We start from the raw sequence: 25,364 nt of genomic DNA on the forward strand, positions 1-25,364 counted from the left end.
TGATCTTAAAGGTCTCTTCCAACCTTGATGATTCTGTGATTGCGAGAAGGAGCCAGGCCCCCGCCACACACACCCTGGCTGTCCACACGTGCTGAACTGAGGGCCGGGGGGGGCGGTGTCGCGACATGTCGCGCTGCAACGGCGCGCGCGCCCGCGCGGGAACGCGCGTGGGATGCGGTGTGAGGGGGAGCGGGAGGGGGCGGGAAGCGCGGAGCGGGGAGGCGGGAGGGAAAGGGAGGGAAAAGCAGGGAAAGGGAGGAAAAGGGGGGGTTTAACCCCCCCGTGCCCGGCGGCGGCGGCGGCATTTTCTATTCAGGCGGCGCTGAGGGAGCCCGTCGCGCCCGGTGCATTGTGGGACCGCGCTGGGAGTCCCGTTCGCGGGAGGAGGCGGAGGGCGAGGAGGCGGCGAGAGCCGGTGAGAGGGAGACCTGAGGAGGGAGGAGGAGGAGGAGGGGGGGGTGCAAGGCGGGGAGATTTAAAGGGGAATTCGCCTCCGCCGTTCCCGCCGGGCTGGGCGCGGGGGGCGGCGCGGCGCGGCCGGGACGCGGGGTGCCCGCCTGGCCCGGGCCCCGCCGCCCTCCCTCGGCCCGGCCCCGGGGGAAGGGCGGAGGAAGGAGCGGGGATGGGGGGGCAGCGCCTCACCGCGATGCGGCCGCTTTAAAAAAATTTGGACGCCGGCAGCGGACGGGTTAAATTTTTCGCCCGCCGACATTTTTTTTCCCTTTTCCCTCCTTCCCCCCCATTCCTCCCCCCCCACCCGCTTCCCTCCCTCCCCATTACAGAGTGTCGGCGGGGAGGGGGGGGGCTGCTCCCAACATCCCACCGGCCGCCCGCGCCAGCGAGGGGTGAACCCCGCCCCGGTGACACCGTACCTGCACGTGGGGACACGGGGGACACCGGGGTCGGACACTCGCGGGCTCCGTCCCCGCCGCTCCTCGGGAAGGGGCCGCTGCCACCGCCGCTCCGCGCGCAGCTTCTTCCTCCTCGTCCTCTTCCCCCGCCGCCTCTCCGGCCGCACAAAGAGCGGCAGCGAAGGCCCCGGGTTTGCCTCTAAAGGCAGCGGCTGGAAATTTAAGGTGTCCCGGAGCCATGTCTGCCCGCAGCGCTCCCCGCCGCATTCCCCGGATCGATGGTGGTTGCAGCGCCTCGCCTTGTGTGTCTCGGGCGGTCGGGCTGGCGGTGGGTGCGCTGGGGTTTGTTTGGGGTATGTACCTGGCTCCAGTTTTCCCTCCCTCCCCCTCTTTTTGCTCCTGTGCTCTCCCCTCTCTGCTGTTTAGGAAGGCAAGGGTTAAACCTTAGCTTTTAATATTTATTACGCCGCTCTTTTAAAGTAAGAAACGTCTGGGTTAGGAGGTGTTTGCTGCTGCTGGGGGAGGGATGCTTATCGCTAACATCGCATGCCGCATGGACAGCCAGAATCACAGAATGTTCGGAGATGGAAGGGACTCACAAGGTCCATCAGTCCAGCCACTGGCTCTGCACAGGGCAGCCCCAAGAATCACACCTTGTGCCTAAGTTGTTCAGACTCTTCGTGAACTCTGCCGCACTCGGTGCTGTGCCCACCAAGGTCACCAAAACTTGGTCTTGCGGGGAATGTTGCTCCCGTGGCAGTCTGTGAAATACACAGTTGCATGAAGCTTTAATCAGATCTTCATTAGAAAACTTACTGTGTTCTTGCACTGCGGATGTTTTCCATTAAATGAAATCTTGTTTGTGTCACTATTTGTTTTCAAACGGTGGAACTGTGTCCTTACAGTCCTTAAGGCTGCAAAAAGTTCCTGGTAGGCTGTGGCCTCTACATCCATCCCTGTGTAAGTAGGCAGGGGGTGCTAAGCTTACTGCAGTTACTGGTTAGATGAAGGAAGATGTTTCCCTTGTGGGGCAAGCTGCTTTTTATAATTCTCTGGAATTAATTAGAATGAAGTGTTAAAAAAGAATGAAGAAAAAAATTCCCCCCCTTCTTGAAAAGCTTTTGTCTCCTATTTCTGTTGACAGGTTGTTTTCCAGATACCTTTTTTTTTTTTTTTTTTGATTGCAAGTGCTTAGTGCCTTGCATTGGAGACAGCAGTTAGGAACTGAATTCATTGCTCATCCAAGACACGTTCTTGTAACTGGAGTTTGGATTACTGCCCGAGCCTAGGCTTTGGAAGATTTGTTTTAAATAAGTGCCACACCTCCCAGAGAAGGAGGGAAAGCACAGTGAAGGGGAGTTGGGCTCCACATCAAAAGTTCTTAGGGAACTTAAAACTTCGGTTCCTACAAATTATAGTCAATAAATTGACTTAAAGGTTTATGGAACAGATGTACTTGTTAATAAGTGCTGTGTAGGGGAGATACAGCACAGTCTGTAGATTTACTTCTTTCCTTCATTTAGCAAAGCTGAACTTGGCAAATACCAGTCACTGCCGTCTTCGTTTCTGCTTAACCTCTTTAGGACGTGGCCATCGGTATCAGGTTTTGTCAGTGATCCTACTGAGCTCCGTTCTTGTTGCTGTTACACAGTATCCTTGCTTTCCAAGAAACTACCACTAGACAGGTTGCTTTTAGTAATTCCTGAAAACTTCTCTGAGAAAGATGAATTGTATTTCATCACAGCCATTCCTGTTTAGAAGTCAGTGTCTCGGTTAGGCCTCTTATTAGTTTTGGAGTGTGGTGGATGTGAGTCAGAGTGGAAAAACGTTCTAAAATTAGACAAGCATTGTTAAGAATTTTATTAAATGAATTGCATCAGTGTCTTTTTACACTACCATTTTAATGGGCAATTCTCTGATTCTCTGTATCATTAGTTGACTAAAAAAGGGCTGAAGAGGCAAGAAACTTTTCAGCATTCTTATGTCTTCGAACATGCTAAAAGGTAAGGTGACATGCTTGTAGGTGAACCAGACTGCTTAAATACGGCCTCTTTGTTCTTCTGCTACCTCTACTAACAGAGCACCAGGACTGTGTTTTCCCCTAGGGAGAACAGGTGTATTATGGAGCTTCAGCTTCTTACTTCAGGACTGAAGCAGAGCCATTATTTGAAAAGCATCTTATTTTTGAGATTAATATGTTAATGGCTAAAATTATGACCCCACACTGAGCTGAGTACAAACAGATGTCTCTGCTGAGCATGCTGCAGAATCAGGGCCCAGGTTGCCTTTTGGAAATTGGCCTCTGTGCTCTGGGAACTATTACTTCTTTCATTACCTCTGTGTTAAATGAGGTCGGTAAGTGTGTTAGATTCTTTTTTTAATGAAAACCTGATGCAGCATATTTGGAAAAGAAGTTTATTCTGTGATTCATCTGGCATAGTTATAGTTTTAAATGTCAGAAGGTAGGATGAGGAGTCATCCCTTTGTAGTTGTAGGGAAATGAATTGTGTGAGATGTGCACACCTGTCTTAACAGGTGAACAACAGCATTGAGTGCTTTCTCTTCCAACTTGCTCCATGTGGAAAACATGTTGCCTTGCAGGTCCTAGGAATTTCTAATGTTCTAAATTTTATTATTATTATTATTATTTTTATTTTTTAATAAGACTGATCAGCAGAGAAACTGATCCCGTTGCTCTGGGGTAGGAGAGGCCGGCAGTCTGTGGGAGAGAGCCATGTCTGTTCGGGAGTCGTTTAACCCAGAAAGTTACGAACTGGACAAGAGCTTCCGTCTGACCCGATTCACTGAACTGAAAGGCACAGGCTGCAAAGTGCCGCAGGATGTCTTACAGAAACTGCTTGAATCTCTACAAGAAAACCATTTTCAGGAAGATGAACAATTCTTGGGGGCAGTTATGCCCAGGTTGGGTAAGTAGTTGATGCTCTGGACATTGATGGTCTTTCTGCTTGGTTTGCTTAGTGGCACGATCACATTTGTGGTTTGTTTAACCAGTTCGAAAATTGTATGTTGTATAATGCATGCACAGCATCTAGAAAGCTGAAGAATGAATCTCATGCTGTCATTTGTTGGCATCTGGGATACAAGAATATTATTTTAATTATTTAACATCCTGCAGTGCACTCAACTACAAAGGCAAAACACTCAGGAACGGCCATAGTGATGGGCACATCCTTAGGTGTTAGTTTGCTCCTCCCTTTCCCCAGTAGATGCTGTGCAAACAGAAGTCCTGTCAGTTGATTTCTCAGTTAATTTCTAGACTTCTATGTTCATGCATTGCATTTGGAATTTGATGCAATGGATGAATGAATTTTACGCTATTAGATGACTCCCAGGTGAATTTCCCCTCTCCCTCCCCTTCCCTCTGTTCCTGGGTCACAGAAAATGAGCAAGAGAAGTTCCTTGCTTCAGCTGACTGGGAGTGAATTGTTTCACAATTGTCATTATTCCTTTGAGTCCTTTCATTGTTCCCCACTCTAACTCTTTTGCTCACCTGTAGAAGCTGCCTGGGAAAGGCTGCCTTTCCAAGACCTCTGTGTTCTTGCCAGCTTCACTTTCTCTTTGATATTTGCACAATGATGCAAGCAATAAGGGAAAACAACCTGCACAAGCCACCTACATGGGGAACAGGGCAAATGTAGGTATTTTGATACCAGCTACTGTACCTAATATTGATATAGATAAATTAATGTAGATAATGTACTTAATGACACTTTTAATTCTGTTTGTCTATTTACTCAGCCCTGCATATTCAATCTCTTTGCAGTGCAGAATGGGTTTTTTTCCTCTCAATTTAGGAGTATCAATGGAGCATTTATTCTGAAGTTATTTCATTATCAATTTAGTGTCCAATAATCTCATTTAAAATTATATAAACATTGCTAATTGTCTATTAGCAACCTAACAGGTTGCAACCCATTATTCTGGTAGAGATTGAATATAATGAGAGATTAGTAAGGCACCCATGTTCTTGCTTAAACAATGGGGATCTTTGTATGAAATATCTGAGCAGCAATTGTGTATGAAGCTGGGGTGGCACTATAATTTAATATTCCCTGATGGAGGACACTTCCATCTTTTTTCATCCCCAAATTGCTATTTATATGTATTTTTCTAAATTAAATAAGCTGTTCACAGCAACATTTCAATTTGGCAATTTTCTAAAATCAGCAATAGTTTGGTTTAAATTTTTCTTTCTCTTACAAACTTACAGGCTGTAAACAATAATGGTACTGCTAGTAGATTTTTCTTTTACAGCTATATAAAAAGGTCTAAAAGTAGACTTATGCCATCAGTTTGTAGGTGTGATACTATGTAACAGAAAATCTGTTAGTAATAGAAGGTGAAGAGTTCAGGTCTCTTTTAAAATATGCTTTTGTGATGAGTATTGCTTCAGCAAATGTGTCTTTGGATAAGTTTGGTGTGATTTGCCTTTGATATCTCGTGCTTAAAAGGTATAGACAGGTAACTTTGCCACCTGTGCCTAGGCATCGTGCTTTTGAAATGCAGTCAGAGGGAGGTTGCCAGCAGCAGGCTCAAGCTCTTCCCTTTTTAGTTCTGCAATGGATGTTACCCAGAGCAAACTTAAATATGGCTGTAAGTAAGAAACTGCAAATCTTATGTTTATCCTCAGAGCTGTTATGGACCTGAAATCAGTCATGGCTCCGAACAAATTCACTTGTTATTCAGACCTGTTTTGGTGGAACATTAACGCAGCCTCAGAAGGACCATCATCATAGCCCCTTGGCCTGTCTGTCAAGCAGCGCTTTTGATGAAATTGTGGAAAAATGCCCAAGTGAAGTTGGTCTTGCAACATTATGGCATGAGTAGGTGAACTGAGGGCAAAACAGCTCCTGGACCTGGGCCACATCCATGAATGCTTATGTGCCCTTCCCTGGAGGCACTGGACATCAGGCATAGTGGCTTGGGAGCTTCTGTGGAGATTGAACAGCCCTAAATTACTGCTTGGGAGCTTGTCAGTGTCTGTTCTCTTCCAAGGAAAGATCTCCTGCCTCTCCAGGCAGGAGAAGCAAGAGCCTCTCCACCTATATACCAATTGCCTGGCAGACCTCTGTCCCCTCAGATGACAGCAGCTTGCTCCATCCTTGTACAGAACACTGCTAAACACTGGCTTGTTGCTCTTGCTAGGGTAGTGTGTTTCATTAATACATGGGGACAGGTTCCTATGTGACATCCGCTCCCAAAAAATGGGCTGTTTTGAAGACTCTTGCCCTGTGGAGCATGCAGAGTAATTCCAGGCAGTTTGCTGCCAGCCCAGGAAGGAGGTAAGCTTCCTGCCATTGCTGCAAGGCACAAGGTTATCCATAGAGAGAAGTGTGGCTGAGCCAGCATGTTGTGATTTGTCACCTGCCCCTTTGGTGTGGGCTCTTCTATCATAGCAAATGCTGGGAGGTTCTCATATCGCTTGTTCTATTTGAAATATCCACTGTCAGGGAAAAGGTTGTGCTCAGTTGTGGTTTTCTCCAAGGAGTTCTGTGTCTGTCAGGTGGTCTGCAACCTTCCAGCTTTGCAAGGCAAGGTTAACGCAGTTGCAAAAGCTCCGGGTGGGTGAACCATCTTTCACCAAGGGCCTGGGCTATGACTTGTGGAGTTCTTGTTCCTTCTGAAGTGAGGGAATGTCCTTTATGAGATGCTGTGTCCTTTCACAACTGTCACTGTGTTTTTGTTGAGGTTGGAGTGACAGGAAAACCTATTTGCTTTTGACAATATCAATGTACTTAGTTCCTCTTAACTTTAAATGTACTTACATAAAAGCACAGATGTTCTTGATGTGCTGTTATGCTGCTGCAAAATAATAAAGAACATTGTAGTTTAGTTCTTGCCTTCAGCCATTTGCACTTATGTTCAGTTCCAACCAGGAGTTTTCTTTCTTTGCTTTTTTCTCTTACTTGTGCTGTGTGCTTTCTCTGATGAAGGAATTTGCTGTGTCTGTTTACGCAATGTTACGAGTTGTATTTCACAGGCATGTTTTATAAGCTGTCTTGTTAAGAGCAACAGATAATTAAGGGCACAGTTACTCACCTCACTCATTGATTTCTGTCTTTGCAGGAATTGGGATGGACACTTGCGTTATTCCATTAAGACATGGAGGTTTGTCATTAGTCCAGACGACAGATTATATTTATCCTATTGTGGATGACCCTTATATGATGGTAAGTTGGCTAAACTTAGTTCTTGGCTCTGTTGCTGATTTGAGCTTCTTGCCAATCTGATGGCTGTTCTGACCGTTTCTTCTAGATATGCAGTGCTAATTGTGTGATTAATTGCATTCAGAGTCTTTCCTTAATAGACATGAAGAGGGAAAGGCATCATTTCATCCTGGAATCTCCCATGTTGGCCAGGAATGCCGCAGTGCTGCTTTCTATGTAGGTGAAAGCTGGGAGAACTGCCACCTTTAATTCAAATTTCCCTTCATTTCTTGTTCTGTGGGATTTGGTTTGAAGAGCCCAAAAGGGAAAAAAGAGCAGCCTGTAAAGTAGCAGAGAGTAAATTCCACTTACAAGCAGAACCGCATTGTAATTGGCCTTTTTAGAGGTACTGAAATAACCAGGTAACATGTTAGAACTGGAAATACCTAAATGTCAGTAACTGGCAATAGTGCCTGGCAATTTCAGAGTGCCTTGTGAACACCAGCTTTCCTGTGGTGCTACCTCCCCTTGAACATGGACACGTTGAAATGACTGGTCGGAAGGTGTGTGCACTTTGGCCTTAGTTCCTTCTGTGTTCCTGTCTCATTTAGTCTGTTTCAGCAGAGATTCCTGCCTCTGTGGGAGTGATCACTATTGACTTGAACAGGTCATGGGAAACAAATGAGCTTTTAAAAAAGACTTAATAAAGCTATAAGGAAATGTTAAATGAAAGGTGCTAGAATTCATGTTTTCTGTGATGAATGTGACTCCATTGCTTTTACTGCTGTTGGTGTGACTGAATGTTTTATGTGCTGCTGCCTGTTTGCCCTGTGAGACCTGTCTGGTAGGTTTTAGACACAGTTTGAGATTGGGACCATCTTTTTTCTTTTTTTTTTATCAACACGCTTGACCAGGTGTTGTGCACGTATGTAAGCCTAGCTCCTGTGATTTCTCTTCCAGGAGAGCTCTCTTTCTGCAAACTGAGCAGCCAAAAATCTCAGGCTGGCCTCGAGTATGGAGTTGTTGAGCTCTCCTGTTTTAAGTGGGTTGCTTTAATATCTTGTGGGAACTTGTCAGGGACCAGAGGAAAAAAAAAGTTTTAGAGATCTGTGTTCAAGTTCATCATCTCACCTTATAATAAAAACTTGAGGGACTAACTTGAGTTTTAAAGACTGTGGTGAAGTGGGAGGATTGCTTTGTTTGGAGACGCCACAGGAGTAGATAGATGGGCCTGTGACCAGGTGACGCTTAGGTCAGTGTGGTAGGAGTGGAATGTAAATTTGGCCTTAGTCCAGCTTCAGTGGTTGCATCATAGTTACAGTCTGTGCTGTGATGCATGCACCAGCAGCTGTAACCTTGGTGCTGTCTAACTTTCAAGTCCTTCACTTTTCATTCTTGAGGGCATTTATTTTAATCTGGTGGCTGGCCACTTCCTGATGTGTTTATATATGTGTATTTCTTCCTAAGAGCTGACTGAAAATGGGGATTTTGTCACGAGCCTTCTTGCTGATACCACCAATGATGATCCAGCAGGATTACTGCTCCTGGACCCTCTGCTCAGACCTCTCTCTCGAGGGCCAGAGTACCCCAAGGGACAGTACAGATTACCTTTTACTTGTGTGGACCACCATTGGTTAGAGGACAGTCAAATACAGTTTGCCATGGGGTTTATGGATGGTTATTACAAGCAGAGGAATTGTGAGACTTGGGAACTTTGAGTTGGTATCCAGGCTGTATAAAGGGGTGTGCTCTGGCCTCCTCTGCTCAAGACAGGCTACTGCTACCCTGCTTCTCCAGCTGCTTCTTTCCCTGGTTTAAGTCCAGGTGTCCCCTGACCCATGCCTATTGTTACTACCCTGTTACCAGTATCACTCACGTGCAGTGCACACTCTCCTTCTTGCCCTTCCTCTCAGTTTCCTTACCCAGGCACTTCTACTCTGGTTTTGAGTGGCTGTCTCCCGATTTAGAGCCTCTTCCTTCTCTCTGCACAGGGTTTACCTGCAGCTCCTCATCTGATCTCTCTTCCTAATTGGAGGAGAGGAAGCAAAGAGGGAAAGCCAAAAGTGCAAATGAACTCCAAGCTGGGTGCTGTGACAGAAGGGATTAGGAAACAGCTGAGGAAGGCAAAACTGCCTGTGGACTCAGCTGAACTTCTGATTTCTGCTTCAGAAAACAGCTTTCTCTCACTCTAGCACTGCCTATTTTAAAACTAAGTTCTGCAGTTATATGCAAAATCATTCTTCTTTCTTTTCCCCTTTCTCCTTCACTTTGGCTTTGTCCTTGAAAACACTTAGTATGTGTGCAAAATTATCCCTAGGATGTACACCTGTAAAATCCATACCAAGCACAGGATTTATTCAGCTTATATGGTTTATTAGAAAAGTTACAAGCAATCGCAAAAAGGTTTTTTAATGGGTATCAATCCACTGGGAATAGGGCTGGTACTGGCCTCTGTTGTGGCACTGTGGAGACACCTGTTTGAGTACAGGAGCAGGAGCTGGCTGGTTTGAGAGAGTGCATCTTTCCCCTTCCATCCAGGAACCTGTTTGTTGCTGTTTTAAGGACCTTCACTCAGGATTGGAGATGGGTGTCTGATTCTTCATCCTTTGCCCTTACAAATAGTTCTTAATATTGCACACAGATCTTTGTGTTTCAGGGGCACTACACAAGCAGGCAGGTGGCCTGCAGCACCTGGCCAGGCTGACCCCTGTTTGTGAGCCCTGTTGTGTTTGTTGATGTTCACAAGCCCTGTGTTGTTCTCTCTGCTCCTTCAGACTTGGGAATTGCACTTCCCGGAATTTGTTTCCATAGTGGTTTTGGCAGCTGGCAAAAGCATTATTAGACTGACCTCTGACTATCAGATGTGTTGTCAGTATGGTTTTAAAAACTTATCTGTTATTCCTAACAGGGCACAAACCAGCAGTTTGCTTGGTAAATACTGAAGATAACAGAGAATGGCTTGATAGTTCCCTTCCACAGAAGGGAAATGGCAGGCATATAGAAATTTAACAGCCAATATCCATCAAATAGTGCAGTATACAACTCACTTTTTTCTTAATAGTTTAAGATTTATATGATTGAAACATATTTCAGTTCCAAATATCAGGGATTCCCCTGATGCCACTGAAAACTCTTGAATTTATGAAAAACTGTTGTTATATTTATTTGTGACTTGGAGATGTTGTTTCATGTCATCAGCAAGTGAAGTAACTGCCTGAAAATACTACCTTTTTGCAAATTGTATCAAATAAGCATGTTGTTACTTTTACCATGGTGGTGTTCCCTTTGAACATAATGAAAAGCACAGATTTAAAATCATAAAGCCAGGTGTTGGTTACCGTTCTGCAACTGTAAACCTAAACCAACTTTCATAGAATGCACGGAGTCTTCCAGAGTAACACAACAGAATTTGTCCTATATTTTAAAATACCTTGCTGTCCCTTAGGGCACACCCTGTATGAGGAAGTCCTGCATCTTGATCAGGAAACTTGATGTCTCATTTGTGCTGGATCCATACCTCAGAAACCCTGACTCAGATCCATTAATTTAGTAAAATTAGTGTAACTAACCTCATGTGATGCAAGTGATTGCTTCTCAGTCCTGTCAGCTTCCTGACTTCTTAGACAGACAGCAGCAGACAAACAGTTTTGTCTCTTGTGTAAGTTTTGTTAGTGGAGATACTTACACACACAACAGTCAGTAAAATTGTTGGTACTGTAGCAAAATTCAGCCTGATCTTGTCACCTGAAAAGTGACAGATAGATACATCTCTCTCACTATGTGAGCGGTGGGGGCACACAGCTTCCCTCAGTGGTGGCAAATCCAGTCCCTGGGAGCCCTGAGCTCCTTCATTCCCTGCACATGCTGTCATCCCCAGGCAGCAAAGGAAGCACCCCAGTGTGGGTGTGTGCTGGCAGCACAGCCATATCCTCTGGGAAGAGGAGTTCTCCTAAAAACTGAGGAGTGCAGACATGGCCTCCAGAGTAGTGCAGGGAACAAACATCTTTCTCATCAAGGACCTGTCTCCTGCATATTCCGATGCAGAAGAGTTACAGCAATATGTTCTTTTTGGATTAGCTTCCTAGCAGTTGTGAATTCTATGCTATGGCCATCTCCATCAGGATGTACAGTTTTGTGCTGGAATAAAGTTAATAACAACATACCACATTAAGTAAACAGAGCTTGTTATCAAAGAAAAGACTGTTGATCTTAACTTCAGCCTCTCAGACTGGGCATTCAGTCTTAACTCTGGGATTCCTATGGAGTCAGTGGGGAGAGTGTGTTGACCAAGAGAGCTGGGATGAATTCTCTTCATAGCCGTAAAAGGAAGGATACCTGCACTTCTGCGTGGGCACATAGCACAGAATGGATCATGCCACATCTCTGGCTGGGTTTCTTAATGCTGTGGAGTAAGAAGCTGTGTCAGAGTGCAAACACATACTGGAAGCTTTGTTTAAACATTCACCAACAGTCCTGCAGATTTTTTTTCTTGCCTCTCTTTGTTTTTCAGGGACGGATAGCATGTGCCAATGTCCTAAGTGACCTTTATGCCATGGGGGTCACAGAATGCGACAACATGTTGATGCTTCTTGGAATCAGCAATAAAATGACAGATAGGGTAAGATTTTTGGCACTTTATCTTGAAGGAAGACTTAAGCAGTGAAATGTGCTCAGAATGTATTTACCTTTAGTGTATTTTCTTCTCAAAGTTTGAAGCCATTTAAGGAAGAGATGGTCTTATTGAATGGCTCAGTTCATAGTATGGATTTAGCCTCATGAACATTCTGAGGTCATGTGCTAAAATTCAGTTTTCTGTGGCATTGTAATCTGCTGCCTTCATCCTCACCAAAAGGGGTCCCTCCTTCTGTCAAACGCCAGCATTTGATTGCCAATTCATGTATCAATCTGGATAGATAATTATGAGTTGGTTTTGCTTTCTTTTTATTATTTTTATATTTCTTTTTATTATTTCTTTTCTTTGTTTTTTTTTTTTTTTTTTTTTTGTGGAAGTGGCCAGCATGTATGGTTGTTTTGCAGTAGCAAAAAAGGGATGTTATTCTTAGAAGGATGTAAGCTGAAACTTTGATGGTTGATGGAACCCAAATGCATCTTGATTAAATGTTGCCTTTTAGCACTGCACTGCTGCGGCTGTACCTGGTTACAGCAGCAGGATAGTTGTTCTGAGTTTCCAGAACTCTGATTACTCTTATATGACCTTTTGAAGAATGTTGCTTCGGTGTTAGAGTGTCTTTGCACCTCTTCTACACAGAGCTGTAAAACCTTAACTTTATGGGTTAACATGCAGTTTTCAGGAGGCCAGAGTCTTCCTAAGGGTTGCTTTTCTGTCGTGAACTATTTGCCATGAGGGCATTTGGTTGGAGTGATTAAAGCCCTGGACCACTCTTGCAATGACTAGCACTGCTGTGTATGGAACTCTGACTTCTGTTTTGATCTCTAGGAAAGAGACAAAGTGATGCCTCTAATTATCCAGGGTTTCAAAGATGCAGCAGAAGAGGCAGGAACATCTGTTACTGGTGGCCAAACAGTGTTAAATCCCTGGATTGTTTTAGGAGGAGTGGCCACGACAGTCTGTCAGCCTAATGAATTTATAATGTAAGTTAAATCACTCAACAATCAAAGGCACTGGTCTGAGGGATACAGTAGAAATCTGTTAAGCACTGCGTTGTGATCTTGTGGTGTGTCTCCTGATGAATAAAGCAGTACCTACTCCTGCTTGCGTTTGTCCATAGCACTTTGTACATATTTGCTTTTTTAAAATAGGATGTCCTTTTACTTCTCCCCACGCCCCAGTACTTGTTGATCCCATTCTCCTTTTGACAGGAGAATTAAGCTTCTAATCTTTAAAGGTAGTGGAGACTGTTTTGAACATAAATTTCTGCCACACTTATACATGCCTTTCTAAACCATGTCCCAATTACCCTGTTAATGGCTGTAGAGAACTACAGAACTGCTGTCTTTAGAGCATTCTGTCCATTTGACAGTAGCTGATATTGAATGTCCCACTGTGGCATGTTACTCTGTACAAATGAATTTGAGCATGATCTCAATGCTGGATATCTTATGCCCTGGATAAAAAAGGTCATTTTTTTCCCTTATCTCAAAAAATTGAAAGAAGATATGTAATTTGGTGTGTGTGTGACTGCAAGCATTGTTTTTTTTCCAAGAAAGAAGGATTAGCACTCTTAAAACAAGTTTGCAGTATATTCATCAATAATATTGCATGGCAATGAATCCCAAAGGGTAATTCTGCAATTAGTCAGTTTTTTAACTGTGCAATAAGATGCATGGGTCTGTGAAAATCTAATTATCAGCACTTATTCCTAATAATGTGTTTGAATCTTGCTATATAATTAATATATGAATTCTTTGTTTCCAGGCCAGACAATGCAGTGCCAGGAGATGTGCTTGTATTAACTAAACCCTTGGGAACACAAGTGGCTGTGGCTGTCCACCAGTGGCTAGATATTGTGAGTACACTGCAAAACAAAGAAATAGGGAAGAGACATGTTAGTTAAAGATGACCTTCCTCATTCCCTCAACATGACAAAGTTCAGCTCAGATGGGAGTGATCTGTCACCTCTCCTCCTTCCTCCTTGATATGTTCTGCCCTTCCCTGCTTGTGTGCAAAACTCCTTTGGAATCGAGGCAGTTTACAGTTTTGTGCTTAGTGAGTCCATCTTAATTGCACCTAATTCTTAGTTTTTTCTTAGGCAGTGCTGTAATAACCAAAATTGTTTACTAACAGAACAACAGACTATCACCCTGGGCAACATTATGCCCTATTCCACCTGCCAAAGTAATTGGCAACGCTCATTAATGGCAATTAGGCCAAGAATGCTCTCTCTGTGTTCTTGGGCTTTCTGCTTGTGTACATGGAAGTTTATCTGCGTTTCACATGTATTGCCCTGTGCATTCAGTAAGAATATTTCTAGCAGCATTATGGATGTAGACATACTTCCATCTGTTACTTCAGGCAAAAATGTAACTACTGAACTGAAAAGTGACTGCAAAATTGGCATCTGCTTATGTTGTCTGGCTCCCAATACGTGTCTTCCGAATTATAACTGCTCAGTTTATACTCTAAAAAGATGCATCTTTTCTACTTTTGGGACTCCTGAGCCAATAGACTGGCAGAGGAGTGAGCTGGAATCTGCTTTGGTTTGGCTGTTGGCCACTGCATTGTCAGATGAATTCTAATTACACAGCTAGTGTTAGCAAAGTGGGAGAGAACCAGTTTAAACCTTCATTGAAGTCTGAAGTGTGAGCAACAAGAGAAAAATATTTTTCTCCTTCTTCATAGGGTCTGGCTGAGCTATTCTGACCTCTTCAGAATCCTGTGTTTTCCACAGATATAAGGATCAGGGCCTCACATAATCTTGATATGAAAATGAAGTGAAACAACAAGACCCCAATTCCATAGTACGTTTTCTAGCCATAATGTAACTTCTTAACATATCTTCTTGCTGTACTGATAAGCAGACTTGCAAATTAAGGCTATTCTGAATTTCCACATATTTCAAATACTACTAATTTCCTTGACTGTCAAACAAAAACCTTCTGGTCTGAAAAATGAGGACAGCCAGGAAATCAATACTGCTATTATGTGTAAACAGAATATATCTTTGGTTGTGGTAGGAAAATTTCTTAGTAGCTATGCTACCTTTTCTTAAGCTTTGGGTTGTGAAAGAGTAGGGAAAGTGAAACTAGAATTAATTACCTATCATGAATCCACCTGTAAATCAAATTTTGGTGGGGAAATGGACTTCATATTAAAAAGTGTGTGGGAGAAGGTATAGTATAGCAAGTTTATGCATAGGCAAGAAAGGAAAACTGGAGCATAGAGATATGTATCCTTAAAGGCATGAAAAGGGGTGCTGTGATGTGCCCCTTCAGAGAGGGTTTTCTAGCCCTTGCTGTTGTCTACAGACCCTTCCCATTTGGAAATCTAAGCTTGCTTTCATAACCTGTTTGGGAGTTTTTGCAAACTTTTCTGCCTTAATTCTCTGTTGACTAACCCCAGTATCTGATTGCTGTAGTGGAGAGGAATTTGCCTCCAATTAGTATCTTACCTGTGTTTGTGGCTCTTCTACCCTCAGCCTTTAGTTCTGCTTTCACATCATTTGTGATTTCCATTGCCATCATCTGACCAGTTTCCATCCTGTGATCAGCCTCAGAACTGTGTTTTTGAAACCTAAGGCAGAATAAATGCTCAAGGTTTTTTCAGTCATTTCCAGAGTAAGAATAATCACTATTCTGTCATCTCTATAACAGCCACATCTTATTTTTTGACTTGGTCACTCATTTGTGTAAACAAAAATGCTTTTCTTTGATTGGTAGATCCAGTTCAACCTAATCTCAGAAACTCTGGTCCCACTGCCATTGTTCCTTGCTCTTTAACGATTTATTTATTTTGGCTGACCAGTCTTTCCTCCTTTTGCCATTTCGGGATTCTCTCTTACACCTGTTGAAGTCAGCACTCACTTAAGACAAGATCCTTCCCCAGTGCAGCATCACCTACCACTTCTTAGTAGTTCTTGCACATTTTGTTTAGTAAGAAGTTTGTTCTATACATTTACTCTATGGAATGGCAGTGTAGGTATTGTGGCTATTTCAGTTCTCTGTAGTTTTATTTTCATTGTAAAAAAATAAGTTGAATCAGTTTGTAGTGTGGCTTTTAAAAATAAAATAGTTGCTTTGTTTCATCCTGGATCTGGAATTGCTTCAGCTTCGAATGAAACAATTGCCCTTTATAAAGGTACTGTTTCCTAAATTGTTGTGAAACCCTTCTGGGACAAAGAGCATTTATGGGAATGTGATGAAGAGATGAGTCCATACCAAACACTGGAGAATGGTTGGAAGATGCTGGTATTAAATTGTAAGGGAGGCTTATGAAACCTAATCCTGAGCTAGAGTGATTATATTCTGCCTTAGCATACATTCCTCTGCCCAGGACTGGTGGGTATCAGTGATCTTTCCTGGTCAAAGTGTCCAGGTATGAAATCAAGAACAATCTCTTAAAATCCCAAGAAGCCAGAAACTACAAATCTCAACATCCAGCAACAAAGTTATTTTAATTTGGCTGTGGGAGTTCAATCCAGACAGTTGCCTTGAAGGAATGCTTTCCCTGGGGTAGTTTATTCCACTCCACTCAGCTGCTGAAAGCAGGATTTGAGGTGCTTAGTGCCTAATAGCTCTTTAAATAAACTTTGCTGGGATACAGCAGACTAAGGCACACACCTCTGACTGTGGAACATTTTGCCCCTCTTTAACTGAGTTTTAAAAAAAAAGGTACATTTTGGATTAAGGGTTGGGGTTTTTTTAAGTGGTCAGGGTGTGCTTTAAAATATACAGCTGAAAATGTAAAAGAAACATCTTTATTTCATCCATTAGCCTGAAAAGTGGAATAAAATCAAACTCGTGGTAACGCAGGAGGATGTAGAACTAGCATACCAGGAAGCAATGATGAATATGGCACGGCTGAACAGGACAGGTAAGAAGAGATGTGTGTGTTGGAGGGGAGGGATTGTGAGTTTTTTTCAATTCCATACTCAATTTAATTTCACTGCCTTGGGGAATTGTGACACAGCCACTTTGTCCCTTTCATTCTGCCCCATCTTTCTGCTGTTCAGTGTTTGTGAAACAAGCAAATTAAAATCAAACGCCCTCTTGTAATTATACAGCAAAACCACAAAGCTGCTGGATATGATTATGACTCATGTGAGTGCTGCAAGTAACATCACAGTGAGTTAGAGGACGTTTAAAAGGGAAATATACTGGATTTGTTCCTTTTCTCTCTACATAGAGAAGGCCTGACAGTGATAAACTTAAAAGAATTTGAAAGAGAATAAATAAAGGAAAAGCTCTAAACTTATGTAAGCTTCAATTTAAATTTTGATGTTTAAAATTTTTTTACTTTCTTCTAATTCGGTCTTGTACTGTGCTTTCCACAGTGTGGAATATGTATGTGGAATATGCCTACTTTTCTGTTTGTTTGTCTTTTTCCTGTTCCTGTAGTGGGTTTTTTGTTTTGATTTTTTTTCTTTTAATTTGGTAGAGGAAAGGTTCTGCTTTTACCTTAGAAATTTTAATCCATGATTTCCCTTCTTTATCCAAAGTATCTTTTGGCAGAGTGGGGAATTGAATTAAGTGTTTCCTTACTTACTTCTGAGTTGAAGGAATGGGGATAGTTAAATATCTCTTTTCCCGTTTATTCAGTTTTCATTTCTTACGTCATAGCCCTGGTTTTTCATTCTTTGTCAAAGCCTTCCAGGAAAGATAAATGACCATCATTGTCTCATGGAAAAGCACTCAGTCCTGCTCTTCTATTGGGAAGCACCAAAGAAAGGCAAAGCGTTCTTTGTTTTGTTTTTCTCTACTCTTGTCAGACACCTTTAACAACACTTAAGTACTCTTAGCTGGTGCTATTGTCCTGCATGCAGGGGTGCCCTTTGCCCACCCAGGAGCTGCAAATGCGCAGGAATTTCATGAATGTATAGGTGGGAAGGCTGGGGCCCTTCCCCCACAGCCGCAGGCTTTGTTCTTCAGCTCTTAAACTTTGAGTGTCCACATCTCAAGTTCTGATGCCACCATTGCAGAGTGGCAGGGGAAGAGGTGTGGGAAGACTGAGCTGTGTCTGGTCCCTGCCTTTAGTGAAGCAAAGCTGAGCTCAGAACCTCCCTGGCCTCAGCTCTGGGAAATTTGGATCTGAAGCAAATCCCTGTTTCTTAGACTGCCAATATAAATGAGTAGCACATGGCTAATAGACCATGCTCATAAATTCAACTTCCATGACGGATTTTCAGCATGATTTAATATCTTAAATACAAATTGAATTTTTTAAGTGTTACGTGCACTATTGGTGAATACCAGTTCTCTTCAAGCACGATTTTATTTATTTTATTAATTTAACCCAACCTGGTTTGCATTAAAAGTATTCAACTTCATTCAGACTTTGCACAATATTGTTGAAGCATTTTCCTGATAATTCAGTATTTTCTGATTTGGTGGTTTTTTTCCCCCTCCCTCTCTTGTAGCTGCTGGACTCATGCACACTTTCAATGCACATGCAGCTACAGACATCACAGGATTCGGGATCCTGGGGCATGCACAAAACCTTGCCAAGCAGCAGCGAAACGAGGTGTCCTTTGTTATTCACAACCTCCCCGTCCTGGCTAAGATGGCTGCTGTCAGTAAGGCCTGTGGCAACATGTTCGGCCTCATGCATGGAACTTGTCCAGAGACTTCAGGTAGGTGACAGCTGTGCCACCCTCTTCTTTCCCTACACCTGCACCTCAGAATTCCATTTCAAACCTATAAATCGCGTGCTGTGCGTTTAGAGTCACAGTTGGTTTGGCACCTGGCCAGGCTAATGAGCAGCAGCCACACAGCTGTTCACAACTGACTCCTTCAGCCTGACTTCCAAACCACCATCCTGTCCTGAATGCCTTCCACTCCCCAATGGAACACTGTTACAGAAACCCTGCAACCCTCCAGTTTGCAGTTAGTGATGATTCTGAATTCTTTTGAAGCCTAATTTTTCTCTGTTAACTGCAGAACAGTGAATATCTGGAAATTCCACCACATCTGGCACTGTTTTCTCAAAAGCAAAGCCACTGGCAGTAGTTTTGCCTGACAAAGGATGGTGTTTGGTTTGTCACTACAAAATATAGTGTTGGGTGGGCCAGTGTTGGCAACTGAGGCCTTCTCTGTCCCCAGCATACAGATATCCAAGAATACAGCTTACAGCTTTTCTCCCTTTTATGATATCTGACTTTAAGGGACCGTACGAGCAGCAAAAAAATAAATGTTGTTTTCTGACCCATTTATTACTTCAATAAAGTTGCCACTTGCAGTGACAGTGAGTACAACAGACTGTACTGAAAACTTGGCTGTGGACAAAAACATTTACAGAGTCATCAGGTGATGAGAACTTCTGATGGTTTTTAAGTTGCCTTATTAAGAGTAGGCTCTTCTCTGATGAGCACGATCACTGTCTTCTGCTGGAATTCTTTCTACTTCACTTTCCCCTTGAATCTTCTATCCTGTTCCATTTTGTTTTTTCTAATTTAGTCTGACTTTTCTTTCTCTTTGGGAAATGGAGAGATGTAGCAACAAATCTGTCTTTTCCTCTTATCTCATTTCCCTGCCATCTTCCGGCTCCAGAAGTATTATCCAAGTTCTCTGCAGTTCACAATAGAGGGGGCCCCTTGAAGCAAAACAGTCTGAAGATCCAGAAAAAAGCATCACAGTGAGAGCCATGTGCTTTTCCCCTAGTGAATACATAACTTACACTGATGTGCTGAGTTGTTCCTTGGCCATCTGTACTTGAGCAGACACTCTGTCCTTCAGAGACTGTGTGGCTCAGACGATGTGTAACCGGATATGGGATGTGAACCCTTTCCAAGTCCAGAGTCAGTCAGAAGGGAGCAGAAATATCTGGTGGTAGCTTGGCAAGCTGTGTCAATAAGGTTGGTAGCACCAGTCAGATTCTTACTACCTAGGAGCCCACATAGCTGGAGTGCCAGTAGCATTTATTATTTGGAAAAAGCCCAAAAAATAGCATGACATGGAACTGGAAGTGCAAGGTGCTGTTCCAGGTGAGTGGCTGTAGCAGAGGTTTGGATAGCAGTTGGTGTGGGAATGGTTTAGCTGCAAACTGAGTGCTTATGTCTTCAGAGCTGCCCATCCTGCGCCCTGGGGTATACCCAGTTCTCTTTTCACTGAAGGAATGTAAAATGGTGCAGATGGATGCATTGCTGGGAAGTGGGAAGTGCTTGACTTTAGAATCTCTTTTGGGACTGAGAGCAAGAGGTCTCTGAAATGCTGAGCAGCTTGTGTTGGGCAGAGATGGATGATAATGGGAAAAACAGTGAGACAGATCTGGTAGGTGGTGAACTGTGGGTGCCTCAAAACACCCTGGCTGATTTGATCACAGCATTGTGTTTCTCGCATTAGAGGTGGCCACAGGGATTTGTCAAAGGACAGCGTCTGCCAGATATCCAAAAGATCCATAGCCATGTGTACACACTGACTGGGCTCTGGCTTTGGGCTTGCACTGCAGGGCCTGGTGTGTCAGCAGTGCGCGCTGGGCAGGCTGCGCTGGCACAGCTCCTTAGCATTCACACCAGGCTGTTTGCACACCTCCTGTCCTGCGCTGGATTTATGTGAAGGCCAGGGCCTGCCTTGCTGTGCCTGATACCCAGCTGTGGGGAGGCCTGCTGGGGCTGCTCAGGGCTCTGCTTACTTAACACAGACACTCCTTCTCTATTGGCTTAAACTTCTAGACATGCTCTGTCTGTAGCTTCTTCATCTGGGAACAGATGTTTTTCAGCAGAGTGGGCAGGCAGTAAGAAATTTACTGGAAAACTATTTGAATGGATTTTAAGGATATTGTGGAGTTTTTCCCCATGTGCATTTGCTGGGCACCTGTTGACAAAAGTCAGTGTTGAAAAGATGTATTATGTCATCTGTTCCATCCTTCAGGCACTCTTGCTAGTGGTGTAGTCTCCTAAAATTGCACTTCTGCATGATTCTGTGCTCTCTTTTAGGGAACTCTGGTAATGGTTTGAGTTGCAGTCAGGCATTCGCTTTCAAAAGAATGAATTGTTAGACTGGCTTCTTGCAGAGATAAGTCACAGAGTTACTCTGTTTGGGACATTAATACATGTGTGTATTTTTCAGTCCTAACTTTTAACACATCTTTGTGTTTTAACACACAAAATAACTTTTGGATGTCAGATGACTCTTATAGTGTAGTAGAGGTATCTTAATTTGGTATTTGTGGAGATTTGGTGGAAATAGGCAGATAGGTGGAGAAGAAGGGCTGTATCAGTGCCTGACAAGAGGCAAGGCTAATGATGTCATCCTGTTATAAGTCATTGTGGAAGAAAGCCGTTAGCAGGAACAAGGACTTGGTTTTGATCCGTGAACTATTTGTATCTCTGCTCTTAATTACAGAGCTTTGTGTCGCCTGCTTTTGAAGTGTTCTCTGTCCACTTCCCTGCTTGAAATATACTTGTTAAAACCAGCAATGTTCAAAGCCTCTTAGCAAAAAATAAACCCCTTTTGTTCTTACAAAGATAAGCCAGGACAGCCACCAAATATCTGTATCCTTTCAATTCCCAAAAAGCAGAGCAGCTGGGAATGCCAAGAAAACAGACTAGCCTAAAAAAACGTGGTGGAGAATCTTAAGGACTTACCCAAAGGGTTAAAGAGAGACTGGTCAGTGTAGCAGAGAAATAACTATAATCCCTGCATACAGGAAGCCTGCTGCTGGTTGAGAGTAGCCCATAGCGTTATTGATCAGACTGGGATGTAGCCAGCAGGTGGGAAGTAATTTTTTCACTGGAAACTGGGATTTTGTACATGTTTTTGATCTTGCCAGAGAGTGATAAAGGGGTAGGTATACAAGTGATACAAAATTGCAGGAAGAGAATGTGTGTGAAAAAAATTGAGTAAAGATTACTTTTCTGCTCTTTCTTATTTCCTTTTTCACGATACTTGCACACCTCTCTTCTGGTTAGTTAGCACCTTCTCTGCACTGCCACTTGCAAACCTCTCCCCTGACTCACTTGCACCGTAAGTTTCTCTTCAATAGGATTTAGAGCGTTCCATTGGAATGTCACATAATTCCTTTGCAATTGATTTCTCTGTTACATCTGTAGTAGTTACAGGTGCTGTCATTCAAGCTTATGGGTTTTTTGTTGTTGTGTTTGATGGAAATACCTGGATGTTACTTTGAAATGTCAGAGATGTAGGCATTTTCTAGCTGGCACACTTTTCTTCATACAGAATCTAAAAAAATCACTTTCACACTTCCACTTGCCCTTTTAATGAACTCCTCATGTTCAGTAGCTGCTTCTTCCTCATAGCCCTAGATGAAAAGTGTCTTTAGTCACCACCGAGGGGACTGTGTGCTTGGAAAAGCAAACATCAAGGTGCCCACGGTGCTGAGGAGTTGTGTGTGGTGGAGGAGGAGATGGCACCGAGCCCAGGATGGCCTGCTCAGCAGGTGGCCCTTTGCCCCAGGGCTGGCTCAGAGCTGGTGGCAGGACTTGGGAGGATGAGAAAGCTTTGGGTCAAATTACTCTGTAAGAGTAAGTGAGGCTCAGCATGTGCCCAGAATCCGGGGTGTGTGAATCTACTCTCTCCCTGTGTTCTCCAAACATTTTCAATTCACTTGCTAACTTACCTTTTCCAGTGCTTTGGGATTCTAAAAATGGAAGTGCTTTTAGGTTTAACTGTGGAATGGTCAACTTGCTAACTGATTACCTTGCCACTTCTGAAAGCGTTCATTAGTAAATGAAGTATTTTCAATCATGTCTGAGAAAAAAAACTTACAGGAAAGACTAAAAAGGTTAGAAAATTATCAGACAAAGGGGTCACAAGCACTGTCACAGGGAGCACTGGATCAAGCCTGTGTTTCATGTTCTGCCTCTTGCATTCTCAGCAGGGCAGTGGTCCCTGCTTTGATGAATGATTTCATTGCAGGCAACAGGATTACTCACAGAATCAGCTGCCACCAATATGTGGTTACAGGTATCTGCATATGACCTTTATCCAAAACATTTCTGTGTAGAGGCACTCCGCAGTCCTCTGAGGAAGGTTACAATGCTGGTGTTGTTTCAGTATGTCATTTGTTGGCATCAGTACCACGTTCTTTTGCCAACATCTTTTGTGTGTATTTGGCTTCATTTATCTGAAACTAGACACGGCATTCAGGCACAGACATCTTGCTGTAGAGCAAGAGCTCAGACTTCCACTGTGTCTTTTCTTGGAGTCTTTGGAGTTCATCAGACTCCACTGAAGTCACCAAGTGCTTGTCCAAGTAGAGATCTGGCAGACCAAGGCTGAAATGCTTTGCAGTCAGATGTTTTGATGCTCTTCTCTCTTTCTTTGCAGGAGGCCTCCTCATCTGCTTACCACGAGAACAGGCAGCGCGTTTCTGTGCCGAGATCAAGTCCCCGAAATACGGCGAAGGCCACCAGGCGTGGATTATTGGCATTGTAGAGAAGGGCAACCGCACGGCCAGGATTATAGACAAACCCCGGATCATTGAAGTGGCACCACAGGTGGCCACTCAGAACGTGAACCCCACGCCCGGTGCCACCTCTTAATAGAGATGAAATAGCTGTTTGTTTTTGAATAGATCTATTCCTTTATCATCCTACAATTTAAAGAACTGTAAAAAGAAAAGAAAACTTGTTGTGTCTGCACATCTGGTGGCCTTAGGTCAGTTTATGAGTGGATACAAATAATAAAATAAAATCCATTGCCTTTTTTTCCTGTTACATTAACTGAAGATGCACCTAATCTTGAGGCAGCTTCTGAGTTGAGAATTATATTGTTATCCAATACTGTTGATTCATTTTGAATCTTTAGACACTTATCTCTTGCCGCATAGGCTCTTTTTAAAGGTGCTTTCACGTAGCACAGACATTACCAGTAGTAGTGTCGAATAGCAGTTTGTGTCCTTTCATTATGTGTGTATTTATCATGAGTCTAATTTTGATGCCTTGAGTGATATTCCAGAAAGGCAATAAATTGACAAGCGACACAGTGGGTTACCCAGTAGTAAGAGGTTGCATGATTGCATTCAATCTTTGATTTTTTTTTTTTTTAATTTTTTTTTTTTTAATTTTTTTTGTAAGGTTTAGTCTTACCAAGAGCATCTACAACCCTGGACATTGCTTGGTAGTGCACTCAGTTTAAACAGCAAGTGCTGACTTTTTGCATGGAAAGCGCTTCAGAGTCGAAGGAGTCATTTTGAATTTCATTATTTGTAGACCTGACAATATTTACTGTATTATCAATGATTGTTTTCTTTATTGATAGTAAGGACAAATAAATTTTTTTTTTTTTTGCAACGTGATTGGATGTGCTATAGTGCAACAAAGGTTTTGCAGACCAAAAGGTTACTGTATAATATTCATTTACAATTCACTATATAAATAACTACACAAATAATTTTTAAATATAATCAAACTAAAATAAACCTCTGTTCTGTGGATGGTAGTGTTTAATACATTTTATATTTTGTATAGTGATTACAAGCCTTTTTTGTTTCTTTAAAAATCAGCAGCTGTTTAGTATAATTCTTAGTATTATTTTGTTCTTTGCTCAAATACAATTTTCTGCACGCTTTTGTGATCTGTGTTTAAAACCGACATTGCCAACAATGCAGCTTGAATTTAAGCTTGTTATTCAAAATAAATATTTAATTTTTTTTATTGCTCTTGTATAAGTGCATCAACTTTTTTGATTCCTAGCTGAATTATTCACTGGAAAGAGGAGAAATGCTATTTTTTTTTTACGTTTTATTGCATGTGTGATTATGTTGATAATTGTGATCACTCCTTTAATCAGTTCTCCAAGCTGTAATGTCCAGTGGTAACCTTGAGTAAAGCTGAGGGCAAGTAGGTTATCTCCAAGTGTGTTACCCACTTGATTTGTTTATTTTACTTACCAGCACCAAGTATGCAACATTTTGAATTGTTTCCTCTGCAACTGTTCCTGTGCCTGCTGTCAGCAAGACCAGGGCTCGTGGAAGGGATGCTGGAGCCCCGTTCTTCCCAACCAGCATGGGGAGCTGCCCCTTGCAGCAGCCTAAACGCTGACGCTGCTCTGCCTAGACACTCCCTGCCGTCCTGAACGGCACCGAACAAACTCGTGAAGCTTCTCCCAGGTTCTGGAATTCGTTCCTTGATATTCAGACCAGCAGGAAGAAAATCTTGGATAATCGTTACTGTGGCAAGAAATACAAAGGCTTCTGTTTATGAAAAATGAGTCACTGGTTCATCTCCAGTCTTGTGCATCATGCAAGGTTTAAAATTCCAGTCTTCCTCCTAGTGGCATCTCTGGCAAAACTTGGCTCATCTTTTTTCCTCTCAGTAAGGTTCTCAGCAGACACCTATCTTTTGCAAAGATAGAATTTTTTTTTTTTTTTTTTTTTATTCCCCCCTTGTGAGTAGCTTAAACCACACAGGCCCTCATGCTCCTTTTCCTGGAAAAGAAGTTCTGAGAGTTGTGGGTTCACCACAAAACCTCAAAGCAGTAACCAAGTTTTTTACTGCTTTGAGGTAAAAAAAAAAAGTGTTAGTTTTTTCATGGCAGTTCTGAAAATAAAGTAACAAAAACCAGTTGTGCAAAAAATACTGATTTAATTCTTTTTTGTCCCCCTGCTGTTTTGTGATGTTTGTTCTGTTCATTTTCTCTGTGGTCGTGGGCAAGACTGTATTTATATAGGTTATTTTAATTTTAAAAAACCCTAAGTGGATCAAATGGGTGCAGAACAGATGAGTACTTCTTGTTACAAAGACCTTTGTAA

At 42.8% G+C, this 25,364-nt stretch overlaps 1 protein-coding gene across 2 annotated transcripts; it reads left to right on the top strand.

Moving 5' to 3' along the window:
* Nucleotides 1-326: 326 nt before the first annotated feature.
* On the top strand, nt 327-24,267 carry SEPHS1 (selenophosphate synthetase 1). Of its 2 annotated transcripts, none has more exons than XM_082279949.1 (9): nt 327-415; nt 3,517-3,778; nt 6,939-7,042; nt 11,529-11,636; nt 12,477-12,631; nt 13,416-13,506; nt 16,430-16,529; nt 18,073-18,285; nt 22,940-24,267. In XM_082279949.1, exons 2-9 carry the CDS (start codon nt 3,586-3,588, stop codon nt 23,152-23,154), a joined length of 1,179 nt encoding a protein of 392 aa, XP_082136075.1. In that variant the 5' UTR covers nt 327-415; nt 3,517-3,585; the 3' UTR covers nt 23,155-24,267. The 2 variants fall into 2 exon arrangements, with proteins under 2 accessions (XP_082136075.1, XP_082136076.1); XM_082279950.1 differs by lacking the exon at nt 327-415 and adding an exon at nt 1,065-1,204.
* Nucleotides 24,268-25,364: the final 1,097 nt, after the last annotated feature.

The sequence above is a fragment of the Coloeus monedula genome, assembly GCF_965178545.1.
Source record: "Coloeus monedula genome assembly, chromosome: 4".
NCBI classification, from domain to species: Eukaryota; Metazoa; Chordata; class Aves; order Passeriformes; family Corvidae; genus Coloeus; species Coloeus monedula.